General features: G+C 38.3%; 1 protein-coding gene across 1 annotated transcript; it reads right to left on the bottom strand.

Annotated features, from left to right (window-relative positions):
- Positions 1 to 646: 646 nt before the first annotated feature.
- On the bottom strand, positions 647 to 2272 carry LOC100932922 (mortality factor 4-like protein 2). The gene is given in 6 exon segments (XM_031944741.1): positions 647 to 1091; positions 1094 to 1156; positions 1287 to 1424; positions 1683 to 1863; positions 1916 to 2010; positions 2013 to 2272. Coding segments are annotated over 6 exon segments (1017 nt in total). The 5' UTR covers positions 2119 to 2272; the 3' UTR covers positions 647 to 657.
- Between the last annotated feature and the right edge of the window lie 18837 nt (positions 2273 to 21109).

The following is a 21109-nucleotide window of genomic DNA, read 5'->3' as shown; positions in this document are numbered from 1 at the left end:
ATACACACACACTTTTTTTCAACAAAATCAATATATTTTCAACATGTGTTAAACATCTTTGAAAGAGGAACTTTCCTAGACATCTGTCAATACAGATGAGGATTTTCTCCTATCACGTACTTATGCATCGGAATCAACGTGGCAAATATCAGAACAGTTTTAGTCATTGGGACATAGAGATAAAGCATGTGGAAGACCATCAAAATCACATTGCAAGAAGGGGCAAGTAGAAGGAGCTCCATGTGCCAGATAATCCAATATACCCATACCCGGTTAAAGTGGTGACATCTTTGGCATCAACAATCATCAATCAAGTTCTTTGGTCACTGAGTATTAACACAAGTCCTCAGTGCTGAGATGGAACCGGCGGAATGCAAGGCCCACCATGTCTTGTGGTCATCTACGCGGGCAGGCAACCTTCCTCCTTGGCATCCCAGTCTCTATGTCCATCACTGCCAACACTAATTACTGTCCCATAAGGAGAGAAGAGGCTTCCTCCGTGGAAGTAGTTAATAGCAACTTCAAAGGAACAAACAAGCACCCGAAACAATGCAGATACTATAGAGGAGCGGGTCATTTTGGTGAGCTATGGGCTGACATACCCAATGGAGAGCTCCGAGAAATGCTCATCTGGCAGGAGCCAAGGCTGCCAAGCCCCTACCCAGCTGTTTGCTGGTACTCTTTGGTTGCCAATTGGTAATCAATGGGATCAATACACAGCAGAGAAGGATCGTTTGCCAGATATTCCAGGAAATCTTGCAAATGGGTCAGCAACACATTGAGACTCCTCTTACCTAGTGAAGTACAGGACAGCATGGAACTCAACTGTGGGAAGAGGCGCAGCAGGTGGGCACCTCCATACACCTGGGACATTTGGGCAGTGGGTTGGCTAATCAGGATCTCAGCATACTGTGGCCTCTCGAAATTGTAGAGGAGCTGGGTCCCCAGCACCAGATCAAAGTACTCCTTGATCATGGCCATCAGCTCATTGACTGCGAGCTTCTTGGCGGCAGTCCCAGAGTTTTCATGGAAGGAAGCATACTCAGTCAGGATGGCGTCAACAGTCTTTCTAGCTGGAAGGGTGAAGAGCTTTTCCCCAAGGTCACCAGCTCCCAGTCTTGAACGAGCAAGGGCTTCAAGACCTTAGGTAGGTGACCTGGAACTCTTGTTGGAAATCCCCAGCGGCCCTCCTCCCTCTCCGAAACTTGCGCCTTTGAAAGCGGGACCTCCCCCTCCCGGCTTCTCCTTCTGCGGCCCTTCTTCTGGGGTGGCGGATGCTCAGCCACCGACCCGCAGGCTGCCCTCTGACGACGTTACGGGACAATCCTCCCGTTGTTCCCTCTTAGCTGCCATCTGGAGAGCGGTATCACTGTCCAGCTGCATATGGATAGCAGAGTAACGGAGCAGACGACTCTCGGCACCCACTCATACTCCCACCCCGATTACAACAATGGAGTAGAGCTGCTCTTTGGAAGCTCCATTCTGGGGTTTGAGTGCTGCTGACCCAGCGGGAGGGCACTGGAGTGGGCACTTCTGGGGCTAGAACAGGGAGCTGGTATCGTCGTCCTTGCTGGGGATCATCAAGTCCTCGTCCCCCATGAGACCGCTGCTGCTGCTGCTGCTGCTGCTGCTGCTGCTGCTGCTGCTGCTGCTGCGGCTGCTGCTGCTGCTGCTGCTGCTACTGCTGCTACTGCTGCTGAGGTGTTGGCTTGGGCTGGGTCTAGGGCTCCTGCGGCTGCGCTTGGGACTGGGGCTGCGGCTGTCACTAGGCCCAGCCTCCAGGCCATGAGGGTTAGCCTCGACCTCCACCTCAGACTCGGCCTCACCCTCATCCCCATGCTCCATCTTTGCCTCTTCCTCGGCCTCGGGTGCGACCTCAGCCTCAGACTCTCTCAGGGGGCCGCCACGGAATCACCCGTTCTCCCCTCGGAGGACTGAACCCCTCCCTTTGGTAGCGCACCAGGTATCTGACTTTCATGTCCTCTGAATCTGAGAGGACACACTCCCCCTGCGCATCTTGGGCCCCCGGAAGGTCAGCACAGGTTCCCCCTCTTGGATCATGGGCAGTTCCCTAAACTGCTGTCCCTCCCACTCCCCTTCAAATCGGGAATCCGCCATTGATCAGAGGGCTAGGGTCTGGGCCACCTTCTCCGACCGTTTCTGCTACCTCACAGTATATCTCCCGCCTTTTCTGATCTGGCTGGTGGACCTTCCGGCTGGACCCACTGGACCCTCTGACAGACTCTCCGGTTGAACCGTCTGACTGGATCGGCTGGATACTGGACAGGAACGGCTGGCCGACAGACAGCTTGGACCCTCTGGCCGGACCTCAGCCTCTCAAAGTCCTCCGGTGTCTGGCTGGAATCCGGGGACTGTGGCGGCAGGGGAAGGGTCACAGGCCGAGCACAGAAGCTGCAGAGTGCGGAGCTCGTAGACTAGCTGCCGACCATGTGGCTCCCCAACGGTGTGTGGGCGGGCCGTGGCGCTTGGCAGCGTGGTTGAGGGGAGGGGAAGAGAAGGTTGGCGCAGCCGGTGGGGGGCCAACATACCTCTCACGGGGCAACATAGCAAAGTGGAGCCACGTGCTGTCTAACAGTTGCTGCCGGAGGAAAAGGTGGGAAGAAAGGGGAAGCTGGGGGCAAGGATGTGCAACTGCCTAAACTTTCAATGATGTGGAGGGAAAATCCGCCTCTAAAATTGAAAGTCAACGCCTCCCTTCCCAGCCGGCCTTCCTCTCCATGGGCCTCAGTTTCCCCATCTGTAGAATGTAAAGTTGTACATTGGGCAATAGCGTTTCAACTACATCCGGGACTTACACCCCAGCTTGGATTTGGGGACAATTTGGAAGACGTTGGATATCCTGGGACAAGATAAATGCCTCCTCGGAAGTGAGCAGACATGACACCACCAGCCACGGGTGTGGCCAAGTGGGAGGAGGAGGGAGACTCAGTTATCCTGTAAAATATGTTTTCTTTTAGCACCTATCATTTTCCCCTCATCCTCTCTAAAAGACACTTTCCAAACAGACATTTTGCCAGTGGGCGCAAAACAGCCCTGTTAGAGACACCCTTTCACAAGAGGGAACACAAAGTGATAGTTTTGCCCCTCCCCAATTAAAAAAAAACAGAAACAAAACCAAAAAATGGTGGGATTATGAAATTACCTTTTTGTGTGATATATTTATGGTCCTGCTCAGGGGTCCCCTTTTATTTTGAGAAATAGCAAACACACACATATCCTGAAATCTAGACCTGGGGTTGCATTTCAGCAGGTGCTGATGAAATCTTTGACATCATCATTGACCTGCTTTGGGTCTAACCCATCTTGGTGGTGCCTCAAAGTCATTGTCAAGCACCTCAGTTCTACCTGGCAAATGTGGGGAAAGAGTCCTGGATGGAAGCAAACCCAGGCATTCGGCCCAATGGCCATTGCATTCTTCTTTGGATGAGAGACAGCAAGTGGGATGTTCCAGACCCAGAACAGTTATTCTAAAACAATACTTTCACTGTAAAATGTACTTTTCATTCCCTTGTTCCAATGTTGAAGAAATGGTTCCCTTAACTTCCCCTGCTTCACAGCTGAAAGTCTATTGTCATTTACACCTCAAAACTTGCTGACCGACCCCACTTGGAGTTTTCTTGACAAAGATATGGAGGGGTTTGCTTTTTCCTTCTATTGATTTGACAGGTGAAGAAAAGGAGACAGACAGGGCAGACAGGGTTCTTGCCCAAAGCCACCCAGCTAATAAGTGTCTGAGTCAGATTTGAACTCAGGAAGATGAGTCTTCCTGACCCCAGGCATAGCACTCTAACCACTATACCACTTGGCTGCTCTAAAACAACTGTACTCTGAAATAAATGTTTTTAAAATCAACATCATAGACACAGCTAGCAACTTTGCATATTCCAAATTGTAATGTACATTATCCATGGAGTTGAGTCCTATTTAAAATGTCAAATCTATTGAGATGGAACCTACTTTATCCTTTTGGGAGGCTAAACTATTTGAATTCTGTGAAATTAACAAAATCATCAGAGGTGGGGGTGGCAGTAGATGGACCGTCTCTAAGGGCTCTCTTTCTACTTTTCATCCCTGATCCCTTGGACCAAGACTTTGTTCCTGGGGTGGGATGAATATTGTATTTGGAGCTGAAGGTCCTAGGTTCAAATCTATGCCATGATCTCTCCCATCTGTGTGTCCTTAAACAAGTTCCTTTCCATCTTTGGGTCTCAATCTCATCCCTGTAAACCAAGGGGTTATGAATGGCTTCTACGGTAATGTTCAGCTCATAATCTACGGTCTTGGGGCCCTTTGACAATGGCAGGACCTCTGTACTCTGCCTTGGCAAAACTCCTGTGTGGTCTGAACCCAACTGAATTGGGATATGTTAAATAAATACAATTCAATATAATAATATAATAATGTTAATTGTTAATTAATAATATGATAATAATGTTAATATGTAGTTTTCTAAATTAACATGTGTTTCCCAAGGGATCCATTCTTATTATAGTTTGACATCACTGGATAGAGTCATAGACTAGTTGAGTGACAAACAACTGAGATGTTATAAAAACAACTTTATAAAGAGGTTGTGAGAAGCTAGCACACCAATGTATTTTGTGAAGAGTATTCCCAGAGCTTAATGAGGAAAGAAAAAGGAGAGAAGACTAATTTTGAGCAGAAATGTTAAGAGATTTGAATCATTCAGTATCTGCCCTGAGTTTTGAATGATTGCATGTTTTAAGAAGGATAAACAAATTGCTCCTGTGAGGTTGTGCCTGAGGCACACTTTGGGATCTTTTTCTCTTCTGTAGGAATTTTGCTGATATTTTAATTAGATTTATTTATTTTTGACCAGGTGAAAGAGGAGATTCTTTGCCTTAATTGTTACTTAGCCTTAATCACTGAATGGGTGTGGCCTCAGTCAAGTGAGACCTGTGGAAGACCTCAGCTTAGAAAGGCCAAGGTCTGTCATTGCATCCAGGGCCATCTCCAGTCGTCCTGATCTATATCTGGCAACTGGACGCGGATGGTTCTGGAGGGAAGGTGAAGCAGGTGACCTTGCACAGCCCTCTCTCACTTAAATCTGATTCAATTGCATGTCATGGTATCAACTCCGATGTTACGTTCTTTTTCCAAAATGAAGGACAGGCAACAATGATAACAATGACTCCCTGCCCTCCTTCCCCTGAACCATAAACAGCAGATACCAATTACCCAGTCATATTGATGAGGTCCTGGGTAACTAGGTTGGGTTGGCAGAGAAAGCCTGAAGCGTTGATAAGATGATAATAACTGTCTGAGGCAAACAGGTAAGGGCATTGATGAGGATCAGCTCAGTCTTACCAACCTACTCCCTGTGGAAGTCTTGGGTAACTCTACCTTACTGTAGACAATCAGAAATCCAAGTTATGATGCCAAACCCTTTAAATCGTCCTTTGGCCTGTGGCGTCTTTGCTGAATGTCTTTTGGGTTAGTCCAACACGGTGTTCTGCCTTCTGCTATCTTTCTTCCCATCCCCTCCTCCATGCCTCGTGGTGTATTTCCTCTCATCCCTTTCCCCATGTCTCATGCTGTTTTTCGCCTTATAGCTAATTCTTTTAGGGTGCTAACTTCCTCTAGGGCTTTAGTCTGCAGTCAATGGCATACTCCTATCTCATGGTGTATTCCTTTTCTCCTGGTTAATTGTGAGTTCCAATGGGGAAATTTGTCTTTTCCCTCGTTAATTATTAAAACCCCTTTCCTTGCTAACTGTATACTCTCCTAAATCTGTTTTACATTTACCACCCCTGGGGCCTATTTTACCTCTTCATTTTCTCTATAATCTCTTCTCATAAATACATGTACCTTTTGTCAAGGAGAAAGCTCTTGTGAATTCCTCATGTGTGATTTGCTACGGAACCTCATCGTTTGCAGCCCAGTTGCTCTCCTGAATCGCATCCTTTGGTGCCAAACCAGATATCATTTGATCTCTACCTCAATCTTATCAATATGAGAAAGGTGGAGGGGAGACTGCCTTCTGCCTGGGACAAACCATGCTTTGGATCCCATTAGGCTGCAAAACTCTTTCTGGAATATCCCCTATCCTCTCATCTTTCAAAAAGTGGTAGATACTGATTCAGTCCAGATAAAGAAGGAAATGAGAGCCAAGGGATGAACTGAGGCAGGGGCCCGGTATGGGAGGCTGCATCAATATTGAAGAAAAGGAACCAAAATCTAGCTTCTACCTGTTCTGCTCCCCAATGAGCCACTAAAGTCAGGGACCCAGACTGGTATACCCTAAATCCCTTAGCCTTATGAATATATTTATCAATAGAGAAAGAGAAGTGAGAAGGTAAATAAATGGAGACTATTAGGATGAAAAGACTAATGAATCTATTATTGCAAGATGAAAAATAGTGAATAGTTAAAATAAGATAAAGATAAAGCAATGGAAAGAATAATTTAACTAGAAGGAAGGTTATGTACTAAATCCTCAAAGAAATTATGAAACCTTATTAACAAATACTATTTAAAAGTGAACCAATATCTGGGAGGAAAAACAGAAATCTATGGACTCCCAAGACATGAAACAAAAATGAAGTGAGAACTCAATATAAAAATTTTGAAATAAACAGAGGTCTAGATTTAGAGCTCTCAAAACAGAAATAATATCTCTTTTGTGGTTTTAGAGAAAGTATTCGACATGGCTCTAATTTTTTTAAACCTGATTAATGAATTTTTGTTGTTAAACAGATTTAGAATCTAAAAACACTAAAGTGGAGGAAACTTGATAGGAAAAAAGCAAAAGACACCAAAATTAAAAAGAAAATATGATCTCCAACAAACCAAAGCAATTGATTTCGAATACAGAATGGACAGTGACATCCAGTATAGCTTTAGGAGAACTAGCTTTTCTATATCACTTGAAGGTTGATAACAACTAGAAAATGAAATTACAGAATAGAGGGGAGAAATATCAAAGACAACGAAGCAAAAAAAACTTCTTAGAAAAGGGTACTCTCTCTGATCCTATGACCAACAAGTTGTATGATGACCATGTGACTACCTAGATTTAGGCAGAAACTTTTTCTCAGTCTACACTAACTTTCAAAAACAACCAAAAAGGGGAATTATCTACTAGAGGTAGAACAATTACTGCTGTTTCTACAATACAAGAAAGATTATATAGATAGAATGTTAGAACAGAGATAGGATAGATAATAAAATGGAAAAGACAAATAAGTAGCAATAGATAAGATAGAGATGGGATAGCTTCGATGTAAATTTGAAGTGAAAACAGTCAATACTCAAATGGAGGTCTTTAATAAAGGCAAGTGAGTTGAAGCTTCGAATGCCACCAGAAAGTGCTGGTGTATTCAAGGAGGGAGCTGGAAATGGGGTTTATATAAGGTAAGGCAGAGAGAATGGCCAAGCTGTAGGCTTAGCGTCTCACAAAATCAAAAGATAAGTTGCTTTCCTTACAAACAAAAGTTCCCAAAGAAAGCTTGGGAATTTCTGCAGGGAGATCTATAAACTAATCAGAGACCCTATCTAATCACTGGATTTTTTCCATGACCATCTTATCACAGGTTGTCAAAACGTATCTAAGATTGCCCAATTTCCCTGCTTTGCCCAAATCTTCTCTTTTACCCTACCTTCTCCATCTATAATCCCTAGCTTTATTCTGCTGAGTGTCCCTCTCTCCCTGAGAAAGAAGACCATATAATGCATCACCCTTATACCCCTAAAAGCCCAAATAGATGCCTTTTGCTTGATTTGGAGACAGTTTGAGCCTGAATTACTTCAGGGATAACCCTCAACCCATACCTCAGGACTCCAGTGTCTTCGGTGTATCCCAACATTTCATAAACAAGTAGGTGGATAATAGAGACAGCATTTTTACATGCTTACTATTGTGACAACAAACACAAAAGATGATTTTTATCCAGCAGGCCTCTCATGAAGAAGATAAGCAATGCTGCTGGGTAGGAGGCAGGAAAAATGTGGATCCAAGTGATCAAGTCTGCAGCACTACAGAACAGAGGATTCCAGCCTTCAAGAAGCTCTAAAGAATTAAGAGTGGAGAACATTGAACCTTGACTCACTCACTAAACACTCTCGGAAAGGAATATGAGAAGACACTGGAAATTCAGACAAAGATTTTTCATGTAAAAGATACCCACACTCATTCTTTTGCAGAGGAGAGGGTCCATGAATGAACATTTAATGTATTATTGGGGTTTTTAATGTGTCAATAATTTTATTGTTTGGGGTTTTCTTTTATTGTTTTAGGCACAAGTTAAGTGATGTGTCCAGGGTCATACAACTGGATGTATTTACTTTATTTACTGTGCAATCCCAAGTCATTCATTCTTTAAACAGTTATTTAAGGGTCAGCTAGATAGCCAGGGAGACCCGAGTTTAAATCCATCCAGTAAATAAAGGTGTCAAGAGAACTTGAGTTAAAATCCAGCCTCAGACACTTAACACTTCCTAGCTGTGTGATCTTGGGCAAGTCACTTAACCCCAAATGCCTTGCAAAACAAACAAAAGAATGAATGACTCTCTGGAAGGAATGAGTGGGAGGGAAATTTTAAGCCAAGGAATGGACTAGATGATTCAAAGAGATGGTTAGTGAACAGAGAAAGTTAAAATTGGGAACACCCAGGGAATCCCAGGGTGTTTGTGAGTCAGTGACAGTAATGAACAATGGAGAAATGTTCAGGAACACTTGATTAAGTCGTTCATGCTATTCTTCTGATCAAGATAGAAAGGGTAGTAGATTCTATTAGGCACATTAGGCTAAAGTACCAGACCAAAGAGTACAGTCAGTAAAGATTCAGTGCAGTAACATACTGATAAATGCTTAGCAACTGAATTTCAGGGGTAAAAGTATGCATAATATTTATAAAGTATGCAATATATTTTTCTTTTCTTTTCTTCCTGCAACTTAGTCTTTTTTTTTGCTGAGGCAATTGGGTGTAAGTGACTTGCCCAGGGTCACACAGCTAGGAAGGGTTAAGTGTCTGAGGCCAAATTTGAACTCAGGTCCTCCGGACTTCAGGGCTGATGCTCTCTCCACTGCACCACCTAGATGCCCCTATGCATGATATTTTTAAGTTTGATAGGCAATATCAACATTTTCTGCATCATTTTCTTAAGTCTAAACAATCAACAAAACATTGAATCAAATCTTGATTTGTTTGCCAATTTCTAAGGTGTAAATGTTCACAATAAAAATTCAGTATTAGGCTCTTGTGAACCATTTTCCATACAACTCTGATTCAATGTCAACTTGTGAGAGCATTAATTTTTAATTCTATATTTTATATTTGATTTCAGAATGTAACAATATCCTTCAAAACCTGAAGACTCTTCTCTGAGACTTGGGTAAAGCAGCTTGTGTAGGCCAAAGTTCAGTTTTGTTTCTTGTGAAAGAAATGTTCTCAATACTTTTGTAAAACTTTATCTCATCATTCCTTCAAGGTTCATGGAGTATCCTCAAGAAACTAGGAACTTTGTTCCATCTTTAACAATTAAGGTGATCTCACTAAATCATCAGTCACTAGTAAATCTACCTGTATCAGGAACCGCAGGGAGTGACTAGGATCCATAAATGTATAAAGGCATTCCTTAGAGTTAGTGAAAAGTGGTCCTCATGATCAGTGGGGACTATTCCTGCTTCATTTGATGCAACTAATAAGGGCCTTTCATCGCTGTGATGTTGGCCAATTAAATGATTTCTGTTTTGTCCTTTATGCTTATAAAAATACATTGCATGTGGCAGCTAGGTGGTACAGTGGATAGAACACCAGCCCTGATGTCAGGAGGACCTGAGTTCAAATTTGGCCTCAGACACTTAATATTTCCTAGCTGTGTGACCCTGAGCAAGTCACTTAACTCCAATTGCCTTCATGATCACTTAACTCCAATTGCCTTCATGAGATCTGCCTTATTGGTGGGGAGTATTCCTACTAGTAAATCATAACTTTGCTGGAGAAACCTACCTTAGCTTATCTTTTTGTTAAGTTTCAAACAAAACCACTCTTGAGGAATTCTTTTTGATCATAGGTAGAAAGACAAATGGATACACACATCTATACATGTGCAGGTACATAAATGCACATGTACATTTACATACATATACAGATTAGTACCTGCAAGTTTAAATTGCAGATGTATTTTGATACCAAACCATCTTAATAGAAAAATTCTATATAAAGATTTTTTTCTTAGGTGATCACTTCCCTTTCTATGATAGAGAGATGCTTTCATATGATTTATTCAATTTTTCAGTTTCGTATTGTCAAAGTTATCTAGTTTCTTTTACAATGGCCTCTCTCTCTTGTTGGATGAATACACGTTCTACTTCCAGCTGAGATAAATACCTAAGTTTCTTCTCTTCTAATATTTTTATGATATGATCTTTAATATTAAGGTTATATATTCATTTAGAACTGATTGTGGGGATGTGGCATAAATTCTGACAGACTGCATTCCAATTTTTCCAGCGGTTTTTTTTCATTAAAAAGGAGTTATTTGCCAAGTAATTTATTTGTTCTAATTTATCCAACACTGGGTTATTGAGTTCCATTGTTTTTCATTTTTGCCCTTATCTGATCTCTTCCATTCACTTCTCTATTTTTTTAACCAGTTCCAGATGGAGATATGGCGAGTGCTGCTTTGGAAGTAGTATTTCCTTTTTATTCTTACCTTTTCTCATTATTCACTTGATATTCTAGCTCTTTTAGTTTCACCAAAGAAAATCTTTTAAAAAATCAAGTTCTACCAAGTGTCTTTTTGACATACTGATTGGCATGGTATTTAAACTGTAAATTTGCTTTGGTAGTATGCACTTTCTTATCACATTGGAACAGCCGAGTCAAGACAGGAAATACTCTTGTAGCTATTGAGGCAATTTTAAAAATGGAATCTACCTAGATCTTTTGTTTCAGTACATCGATGCCCTAATATTTTGTGCATATTGTAGGTATTTGGAATAAGACTTCTCTTCCTATTATTGCCTCTTAAATTTTGATGTTGTTAAAAGAAATGTTGATTTTTGTGGGTTTATTTCATAGCCTGAAAGCCTTTATCTTCAATAAAGATGGAAGGGTTAATTGTCAGTGTTTTGCTGATTCCTTAGGATTTCTAAGAGTTGTTTTGTCTATTCTTTGATTCTCTTTGTCTTTAGTTTCTTTTCTTTTCTTTCCTTATTGTTACTGATAGCTTTTCTAGAGTTACATTAAATAATGATAGATGAATCCCTGCAGTTTATTGGATGGGATTTTATTGAAAGCATTTGAATTGCTGTTCACTAATAATATTGATGTCTCATCCTCCTTGGCTTTATTCTTTCCTGTTTTAGTTATTAGGACTCTATTAAGCAGTCTCACACAACAATTCTGGAGGGTGCTTTTCTTCTCCATTTTGAGAATAATTTAGGAAATGAGGGGCTAATTGTTCTTTAAAGGCTGCTCGGATTCTGCTATAAATAAGCCCTTAAGATGAGGAGAGATTCTACACACAATTCTGTTTTCTCTTCTGAGCTTGAGTTCTTTTGGCACTCTCTTTGGTCTTCTGTTAGTCTGGGTATTTTGTATTTGAAAGGAATTGCTCTGGTTGTGTGTGTGTGTGCGTGTGTGTGTGTGTGTGTGTGTGTGTTCCATTTTGTTGGCATATAAATGTGTATTAAGAAATTCTGATCATTCTTTTCTTTCTTTGAATTTTGTTGTGCTTTCCCTTTGTTCATTTGCTCTTTGGTGGACTGGATTTCCTACCTTCTTTTTCTGTAGCTTGGCCCAGGATACTATCTAAACAATTCGTTTTTAGTTTTGTTGAGCACTTCAGGAGGCTCTTCATTTCCTGTTTGTCTGTTTTTCTTTTAATTTTCAGTATCTTCTCTTTGGTGCTTATTGTGGGCCTATTCATTTGTTGACTTTCTAATTTATGTTGATTCCTGTTCAATTCCTTAACCCCCATTTTCCTTTTTTTGTAAAGTTATATTTCTAGGGCTAGGATTTGCCCTGATGAATAAGTTTTATCTGCATTATGGTATGCTGTTTCATTATTATCTTTTTAAGGATACTTTTAATTTTTAGAAATTTATTTTTTTCTCAATAGTATTTTATTTCTCCAAATACATGTAAAAATAGTTTTCAGCATTCAGTTTTGTAAGACTTTGTATTCCAAAGTTTTCTCCCTCCCTTACTTCCCCCTCCCCAAGACTGTAAGCAATCTGATATAAATTAAATATGTGCAATCCTTCTAAACGTATTTCTGTATTTGCTACGTTCCACATAATTTTGTAAAAGAAATTTTCTTTGATTTACTCAACAATTTAAAATTTGATTGTTACGTCTTCATGTGGGTCTGTGTCTTTTGTGCCTCCTTAATTCATTAGATAAGCACTGGCTCTATTATCATTTAATTTCTTAGGATGTAAGTTAATAAATACAAGATGAAAAATCAAAAACTAAATATTAAAAACATCATAGAAGGTAGCATTCTTAAAACCTTGAAAGTTGAAAACCTTTTAAAATAAAATTTTCTAACAAAAATTGACTCAATTTGCAAATATTTAGAATTCCAAATTTGAACCACTTGAATTCAATTAATTTCAAATCAATTCCCCATTCAATTCCACTGAATTCCCCCATAGGAGGAGTAGAGAATGATAAAAACCTAATGCTCATTTAAAACCATAGACAAGGAAATGATTTTTGTGGAAGATGACCTGGAACATACAAAGGAACTCATTTAAAAATGTCTAATTTTGCTTGAGACATTTCAAGGGCCTTATCATGTTCCTGAATATATAATTATAAACAGGAATATGACAAAGTTGAATATTTATTTACTTAGTTGTTTAGGATACAGAAATGACTATACTCTCAGACTGAAAACAGCAGGAAGTGCTAAAGTTTTGCCACAACAGGATTCACTATATTAAAAGAAATTACAGTTTAACTTGGTTAGAAAGATTTCTTATGAAAGAAGGAAGCAGCTTGGAACCTCTATAGCAGAGTCAGTGATGGGCCTCCAGGCTTAAACTTAAAGGCACAGAATGACTTAACAGTATAACAGAATAGAGCATCCTCAGGTCCATTTCATTTCAGGTGATGGCAGGATACCACAGCCAGCCTCAGAATTAACCAGGTGGGAAAATGTGTTACATGGGAAACTGAATCAAGAGGCTTTAGACTTCAGAAGGACACCCTCCTAGCATTTTCCCCAGGACAAGATATCCACTGCCCATCCATCACAGACTTCACTGCTGCTGGCATTTTTCCTGAAGGGGAAAACATTGGCTCAAGAACACACCAAACCTGAAAATGAAGCTGGGGAAAAAACCAATTCAGATATACTGTATACAAAGTCATAGCAATGAATAAATTGTGGTATATGAAAATTATGGAATATTACTGTTCTGTAAGAAATGACCAACAGGATGATTTCAGAAAGGCCTGGAGAGACTTACACGAACTGATGCTAAGTGAAATGAGCAGGACCAGGAGATCATTATATACTTCAACAACAATACTAGATGATGACCAGTCCTGATAGATCAGGCCATCCTCAGCAACGAGATCAACCAAATCATTTCTAATGGAGCAGTAATGAACTGAACTAGCTATACCCAGAAAAAGAACTCTGGGAGATGACTAAAAACCATTACATTGAATTCCCAGTCCCTATATTTATGCCCACCTGCATTTTTATTTCCTTCACAAGCTAATTGTACAATAATTCAGAGTCTGATTCTTTTGTACAACAAAATAATGTTTTGTCATGTATACTTATTGTATATCTAAGTTATATTTTAATATATTTAACATCTACTGGTCATCCTGCCATCTAGGGAGGGTGGGGGTAAGAGGTGAAAAATTGGAACAAGAGGTTTGGCAATTGTTAATGCTGTAAAGTTACCCATGTATATATCCCGTAAATAAAAAAAAAAAAAAAAAAAAAACAAAGTCATAGCAATGTCCTGGGATGACCAGCTCTAAATGACTTGGCTATTCTCAGAAGTACAATGATCCATGACTATTCTGAAAGACTTATGGCCAAAATCCTATCCATACTCAGAGAAAGAAATGATTGTGTCTGAATACAAATTGATCACATTCTCTCTCTCTCTCTCTCTCTCTCTCTCTCTCTCTCTCTCTCTCTCTCTCTCTCTCTCTCTCTCAGCTTTTCTTCAGAGTTTTTTTTAGGGTGGGCAATCTATGTTTCTTTAACAACATGACTTTTATGGAAGTGTTTTGCATAACTTTCCATGTTCTCATTTAATTTCTTAGGATCTAAGAAACCTCTTATTGAGGGTTGGGAGTAGGGAAAAGTCAGAGAATCTGGAATTCAAAAGTTTTACAAAATGTTTAAAAATGTTTTAAATGTAACTAGGGAGATAGGAAATAAATAAGAAAAGTAAAAAAACCAACACAACCAAACAAAAAAACTAATTTAGGGTCCCAAAAGGATTTACCTCAAACAGCACAATCTTATTAATCAGTATAGACACAGATATAATTATCACCAAAATTCTCAAGTTGTTGCAATAAATTAGCTAGCAAACAAAAGGGAGGCGTCCTTTTAAAAATCCACACAAAAGGTTTTACATACCAGTCTTTCCTTGTGTGAGTACTCATTCTCAAACACAGCTTAAAATTCAACTTGATGTACAAGGCAGTCATTAGAATTTAATGAAGTAATCGTATTCTATAAATTCACAAAGATCATGGATATAGGATATTATTATTAACTCATTTAAAGCAAATCTATTTCTAAGACCGAAGTATGAGAAGATTAAGGTGGTTAAAGGTATAACTTCATTACTCCAAGTATAACTCCACAATTACAACTTAGCATATAATTAAATTCTGTACCACAAATAGACATTAAATTTCCCCCTCCATTTGAGGGGTGATTGGGGATGGGGATCCCATTTCCCAAATAAACCAAAACAGGTTTTCCACAGGACTGAAAGTTCTTCTGACTTTGCCCTCACAAATATTTTTAAAATCACAATTCTCTGGAAACTGTCATCCACATTCTGAGAGAAAACGATTGAGATTGAATGTGGCTCAACGCATAGTATTTTCACCTTTTTGGTTGTGCTTTTTCTTTCTCATTTTTCCCTTTTCACCTGATTTTTCTTTTCTTTTTAAATAATACCCTTTTGTTTTCAAAATACATGTGAAGATAATTGTCATATTCACCCTTGCAAAACCTTGTGTTCCCAATTCTTCTCCCTCCCTTCCCTCCACTCTCTCCCCTAGACGGCAAGTAATCCAATATATATTAAACACGTGCAATTCTTTTCCATGTATTTCCACCATTATCATACTGCACAAGAAAAATCAGATCAAAAAAAATTAGAAAAAAATCACGAGGAAACACAACAAAAAAGGTGAAAATCCTATGTTGTGGGCCACATTCAGTCCCCATTGTCTTCTCTCTAGATGTGGATTTCTCTCTCCATCACAAATCTATTGGAATTGGCCCAGATCACCTCACTGTTGAAAAGAGCCACCTCCATCAGAGTTGCTGACCTGATTTTTCTTGCACAGCATGAAGAATATGTAAATACGTTTAGAGGAATTGCACATTAAACATTAAACACATTAAACATTGAACATTACATAAATCTCTATCAGATTTCTTACTGTTTTGTGGAGAGGGAGAGGTGAAGAGAGGGCAAAAAATTGGGAACACAATGTTTTGTAGAGGTGAATGTTGACGACTATCTTTGCATGTATTTGGAAAAATAAAATACTATTAAAATGTGAAAAAATAAAATAAAACATCATAATCTTCATAGGTTGAAAAGGTATTACAACACACATTTCATCAGAGTTTCAATTAGCCAAAAGTAACATATAGGTGAAGCAACCTTTTAAAAATTGAAAAACAAAGGTAACAGGAATTTATTTGTATCACTTTAAAAACAATTGAATCTATAATAATTTAATCCAAAAGAATCAAGACTTTAATTTTCACAATAGGTCTAACACTGTGATTTAGCAAATTCATGTTAGGTCTTGTATTTATTTACAGTACAAATTGGTAAACTGAGCTAACTTGTTTTTAAGATCATGCAATCAACACAGTTTTAGAACCGTGCCATTTTAATATTTTGTTTGATGTCAAAGAGTGGAACAAATCCTGACTCATCACAAACATCTTATTAGAAGAGACACATTTTAATTTAAAATGAAACCAGAATGAATTTAATTATATCTGGATCTATTTTCAAAGGGTATCACACAGGCTAAAAACTGGAAACTGAGTGGATGCCCATCAGTTGGAGAATGGCTGAATGAATTGTGGTATATGAATATTATGGAATATTACTGTTCTGTAAGAAATGACCAACAGGATGATTTCAGAAAGGCCTGGAGAGACTTACACGAACTGATGCTGAGTGAAATGAGCAGGACCAGGAGATCATTATATACTTCAACAACAATACTATATGATGACCAATTCTGATGGACCAGGCCATCCTCAGCAACGAGATCAACCAAATCATTTCCAATGGAGCAGGAATGAACTGAACCAGCTACGCCCAGAGAAAGAACTCTGGGAGATGACTAAAAACCATTACATTGAATTCCCCCAATCCCTCTATTTATGGACACCTGCATTTTTGATTTCCTTCACAAGCTAATTGTACACTATTTCAGAGTCTGATTCTTTTTGTACAGAAAATAACGTTTTGGTCATGTAGACTTATTGTGTATCTAATTTATATTTTAATATATTTAACATCTACTGGTCATCCTGCCATCTAGGGGAGGGGTGGGGGTAAGAGGTAAAAATTGGAATAAGAGGTTTGGCAATTGTTAATGCTGTAACGTTACCCATGCATATATCCTGTAAATAAAAGGCTATTAAAAAAAGGGTATCACACAGAAGCTCAATATATAATTTAATAACATACATAGTTGTTAAAACCAATGACTTGCTAAAGCCTTATTCTCAATAAGAGATGCAATAATGCAATAGGGTGCAATAATGACTCTTGACATATTTATAACAATTATGCTTTGTTAAATTATGGTCAGTTACAATTGTGTTACGCCCTAAAAAATGGCGAGCAATTCAAAAAACTTTTTTCAGATGCTTTTTAGCAGTTATAAAAATCTGTAACAGCTTACAAAAATTTGTCTATTCAATAAAATTAAATTCTTTTTATAACAATATTTTATTTCCTCCTTAACTGTGTGTTAAAACAATTCAACAGAAGAAATCAGAATTTTTCTAAATAAATATCATGTATATTTTAAATTGCTTTACTTATATAAGCTTTTTAAGGACAAGAAGCAAGATGATTTTTAAGGTCAAATCATAAATCTACTACAAAATGGGCATGAATCTGCTAATTCCATCAAAATTTCTCATTTCAATAGATACATGAATACAAAAAGAAATGTCTAAAATTGATCTTGCCTTAAACTTTATTTATAAGACTCTCCAAATATCTAACTAGATTTTTCTAATCAAATCTATAAGCTTTCTGGTCGTTCTTGGCTCACAAACTTTTTCCTTTTCATGATCAGGAAAGAGTTAACATGTAAAATAGAGGCTTTGATTTTTTTTTAACTCCTTAAAAACTTTTCTCTAATCAGAAAAAAGACCTTTCCTGGCTGTTACACAATCAATAATATTTTGATGAAGTGTTGGTATTCAAGCAAATTCTAAAAATGTTAACTTAGAGCAAATTTGTTGGAGTATTTCAGAATTTATACAAATATTTAAACCAAAATTCAGGAATCAGGAACAAGAGACTTATTATGAAGGCTTAAAGAACTAAATAAAGTAAATCCAAGATACAGAGCAGTAGATTTACCAGGAAGGTATTTTCCTTCTGAACTCAGTGGGCACAATTACAGCACACAGATCCTTGAGACACAAACTTGGACAAAAGACACACAAAGAAATCTGTATCTAGTGAGCCTCCAATATCTCCTTTTACCCAGGCTCTTCAGTTACCAGCTATTTGCACAAGCATGTGGCTGCTATTGCTATTTGTCCTTCTTTCTCAAAGAGGACCATGACTTCAGAGAGAGGATGCCATGACAAGCCATAAAATTTGATTTAAGTGAGGGAGGGCTGAGAAAAGGTCAGCCTCATTTTCCCTCCAGGACCATCTGAGTCCAGTGGCTCAGATACAGGTCAGGATAATTGGAGCTGATTCCCTGATGCAGTTTAGTCCCTACTAAAAGTCTACATACAGCATTCAAGCCAACTGACACGCACACAACTACCCACAGCACGCTTAATATGAATAGCACTCCACAAAGACAAACAAAAGACTGCAATTTTCTTAAAAATCATTTTGTGTACACAAAGTCTCCTTTTTAGGTAAAATATTGGGATGGACACATAAACACAAACATACATACATAAAGGGCACAAGACATTCATTAGCCTATATAATGACAAATAATACATCGATATGTAATAAAATAAAACAACATCAATAAACATAGTAGAATAACTACAGTGGTGTCTTGTGATGATTTGGACCAAAATCCCTTTCTATTTTTCCCCATCACCGTTGATGTATCTCCATCTTCCCAGTTGCCATTCAGGCTTCCAAATTAGGTGTCCCCTTCACCTCCTCACTTGTATTCACCTCTGTTTTCTGCTTTTTACCATCTTTCTCACATATGCCTCTTATCCTCCCCCTGAGGATAGAGGGCCCTAACAAGAAAGAGTACAACATTTTCTAAGGGATCATTATATCAAAGGGTCCAAAATATATATTCATGCTCCTCACCTGTGCACTTCCACCTCCATAGAGGAAGGGGGTGGAGCAGTCTTTTCATATTTTTCTTTGGGAGCCTGCTTATTCTCTCTCATTTGGTAAAATGCACTTTTCATTGTTTTCTGGTTCTTTCCATTTACATTTTTTTTTCTAGAATTGTGTTGCTGTTTTCTGGTCTCTCCTTTCTTCACTATGCATCAGTGCATGCAGCATAGTCATCATTTCATGTCTACACAGCATACTTTATGACTTTCCTTTACTATTCCTTACTGTTTGTCAGTGAAAATTCTGGGTTTTTCCTAGTTTTTTAAAAATTTTTTTATTTTTTGCTACCACAAAGAATGCTTCATTTCAAACAATGTCCTCTATTTTTTATTTTGCCTTTAGGCTTCTATTCAAATTTGATATTTCATACACATAGACACAGAAACAGCAACACACAAACAACATCATATTTTGGCATATGTGGGGACTTATTAGTGATGTTAGCTTACACACTTGGTTTTGGCCTCTCTGGTTTTCATGCTATAGATATTTTAGTAATTTTATTTGGATAATCCCAGGTGGCTTTTTAAAATGTTTGAACTAATGCACACCAACAAGGCACTGGGGTGCATATCTTCCCACAATCCCCACAACATTTGTCCTCTTTGAGAATTTGCCAAGTGTGTGGTAAAACATGGGGATAGGCCTGGTTAGCCTTTCTCTTATTACTAGGGATTGGCAGCATGCTTTCTCACGACCATTAATAATGTTCAGTTCTGTTGAGAGCTGTTTATGTATTTTGGCCACTTGTCTCTTAGGGAATATCTTTTGGTCACAGGTAGAAAGAAAAATATATTCATACATAGATAGACATACACACAAAAATGTGTATATATATATGTACATGTACACATATACATACATAGTAATACTTGCAGATGTGAGTTGTGTATATATATATCAAAGCTTTATTAGAAAAATTTGATACTAAGGTTTATTTTCCCCCTAACTTAATGGCTTCCCTTCTCATATTAGAGAGATGCTTTCATTTGGATTATTCAGAAGCTTTTCAGGTTCATGTAATCAAGGTTGTCTAATCTAGCTTTTGTAATTGCCTCAATCCCTTGTTTGGTTAAAAATATATCCATTGGGGCAGTTAGATGATACAGTGGAAAGTGTACTGGCTCTCAAGTCAGGAGGACCAGAGTTCAAATTCGACCTCAGACACTTAACACTTACTACTTCTATGACCCTAGACAACTAACAACCCCAATTGTCTTGTGAAAAAAAATACAGGTATTTTTCCTATGTGAGATAGGTATATGAAAGCCTTTAATATTATTATGGTATGATCTGTCAGATTAAAGCCATGTATCCATTTAGAATTTTTAGGGAATATGGTGAAACTGCTTCCTTTTTCCTACCAGTTTTTTTAATCAAAAAGCACTTCTTTCCCAGGTAGTTTTGCTTTCTGGTTTTTGAACACTGATTTGGCGAGCCCTATTTTTCTAATTCTCCCTTGTCTGGTCTCTACCATTGATCAAATTCTCTCTGTTTTAACCACTATCACAAGGTTTTGATGAATACTGCTTCAGAAATGGTATTCACTTTTTATTCTCCTTTTCTCATTTCTCATTATTATTCTTACTTTTTAATTTAATTCACATATTACCTATTTTGTTCCTCCAAAGGAAACTTTTTTTTCCTCCAAGTTCTACAAAGTATATTTGTGGCATACTGGATTGATATGGCATTTAAAGGGTAATTTACTTCGGTAGTATTTCCCTTTTTTATAATATTGGCACAGGCCAGAGAAGAGTACTAAATAATTTTTCCTGCAAGTTAGGTTCTTCTTTTGTCTTTAAGGAAGAATTTTTAATCTAATCTGTATAAATTTTAATATACTCTGATAGGCTGCTCCTCAAATATTTCATACATTCTAAATATTTTTGAAATGGGATTTCCCTTTCTGTTAGAGCCTTAGATTTTGTTACTGTTTTTTAATGTGGATTTTTGTGGGTTTATTCCATAGTCAACAATTTTATTAAAGGTATTAATTATCTCAAATATCATCTTTATTGATGATATTTCCTCTTTGCTTCTCTCTTTTTTCCTATAATTTTCTTCTTTCCTTATTCCTATCGATAGCATTTCCAAAACGGTACCAAACAGTGATATCTTGGATGAAACACTGCTGCCTCTTTGACAACATTTAAATTTAAAATGTTTGAACTTATAACCATAAATGATATTGGTGTCTTGCTTTCCTTGGCTTTCTTTCCTCCCTGATTTAACTATTAGAACTCCATTCATCTCATAAAATCATCTAGTACGTTGCTTTCTTTCTTGAACTTTGAGAATTGTTTT

The sequence above is a fragment of the Sarcophilus harrisii genome, chromosome X (genome assembly GCF_902635505.1).
Source record: "Sarcophilus harrisii chromosome X, mSarHar1.11, whole genome shotgun sequence".
Classification (NCBI taxonomy): Eukaryota; Metazoa; Chordata; class Mammalia; order Dasyuromorphia; family Dasyuridae; genus Sarcophilus; species Sarcophilus harrisii.
The sequence above is the reverse complement of the archived record's forward strand: the minus strand, read 5'-3'. Positions and strand labels throughout refer to the sequence as shown.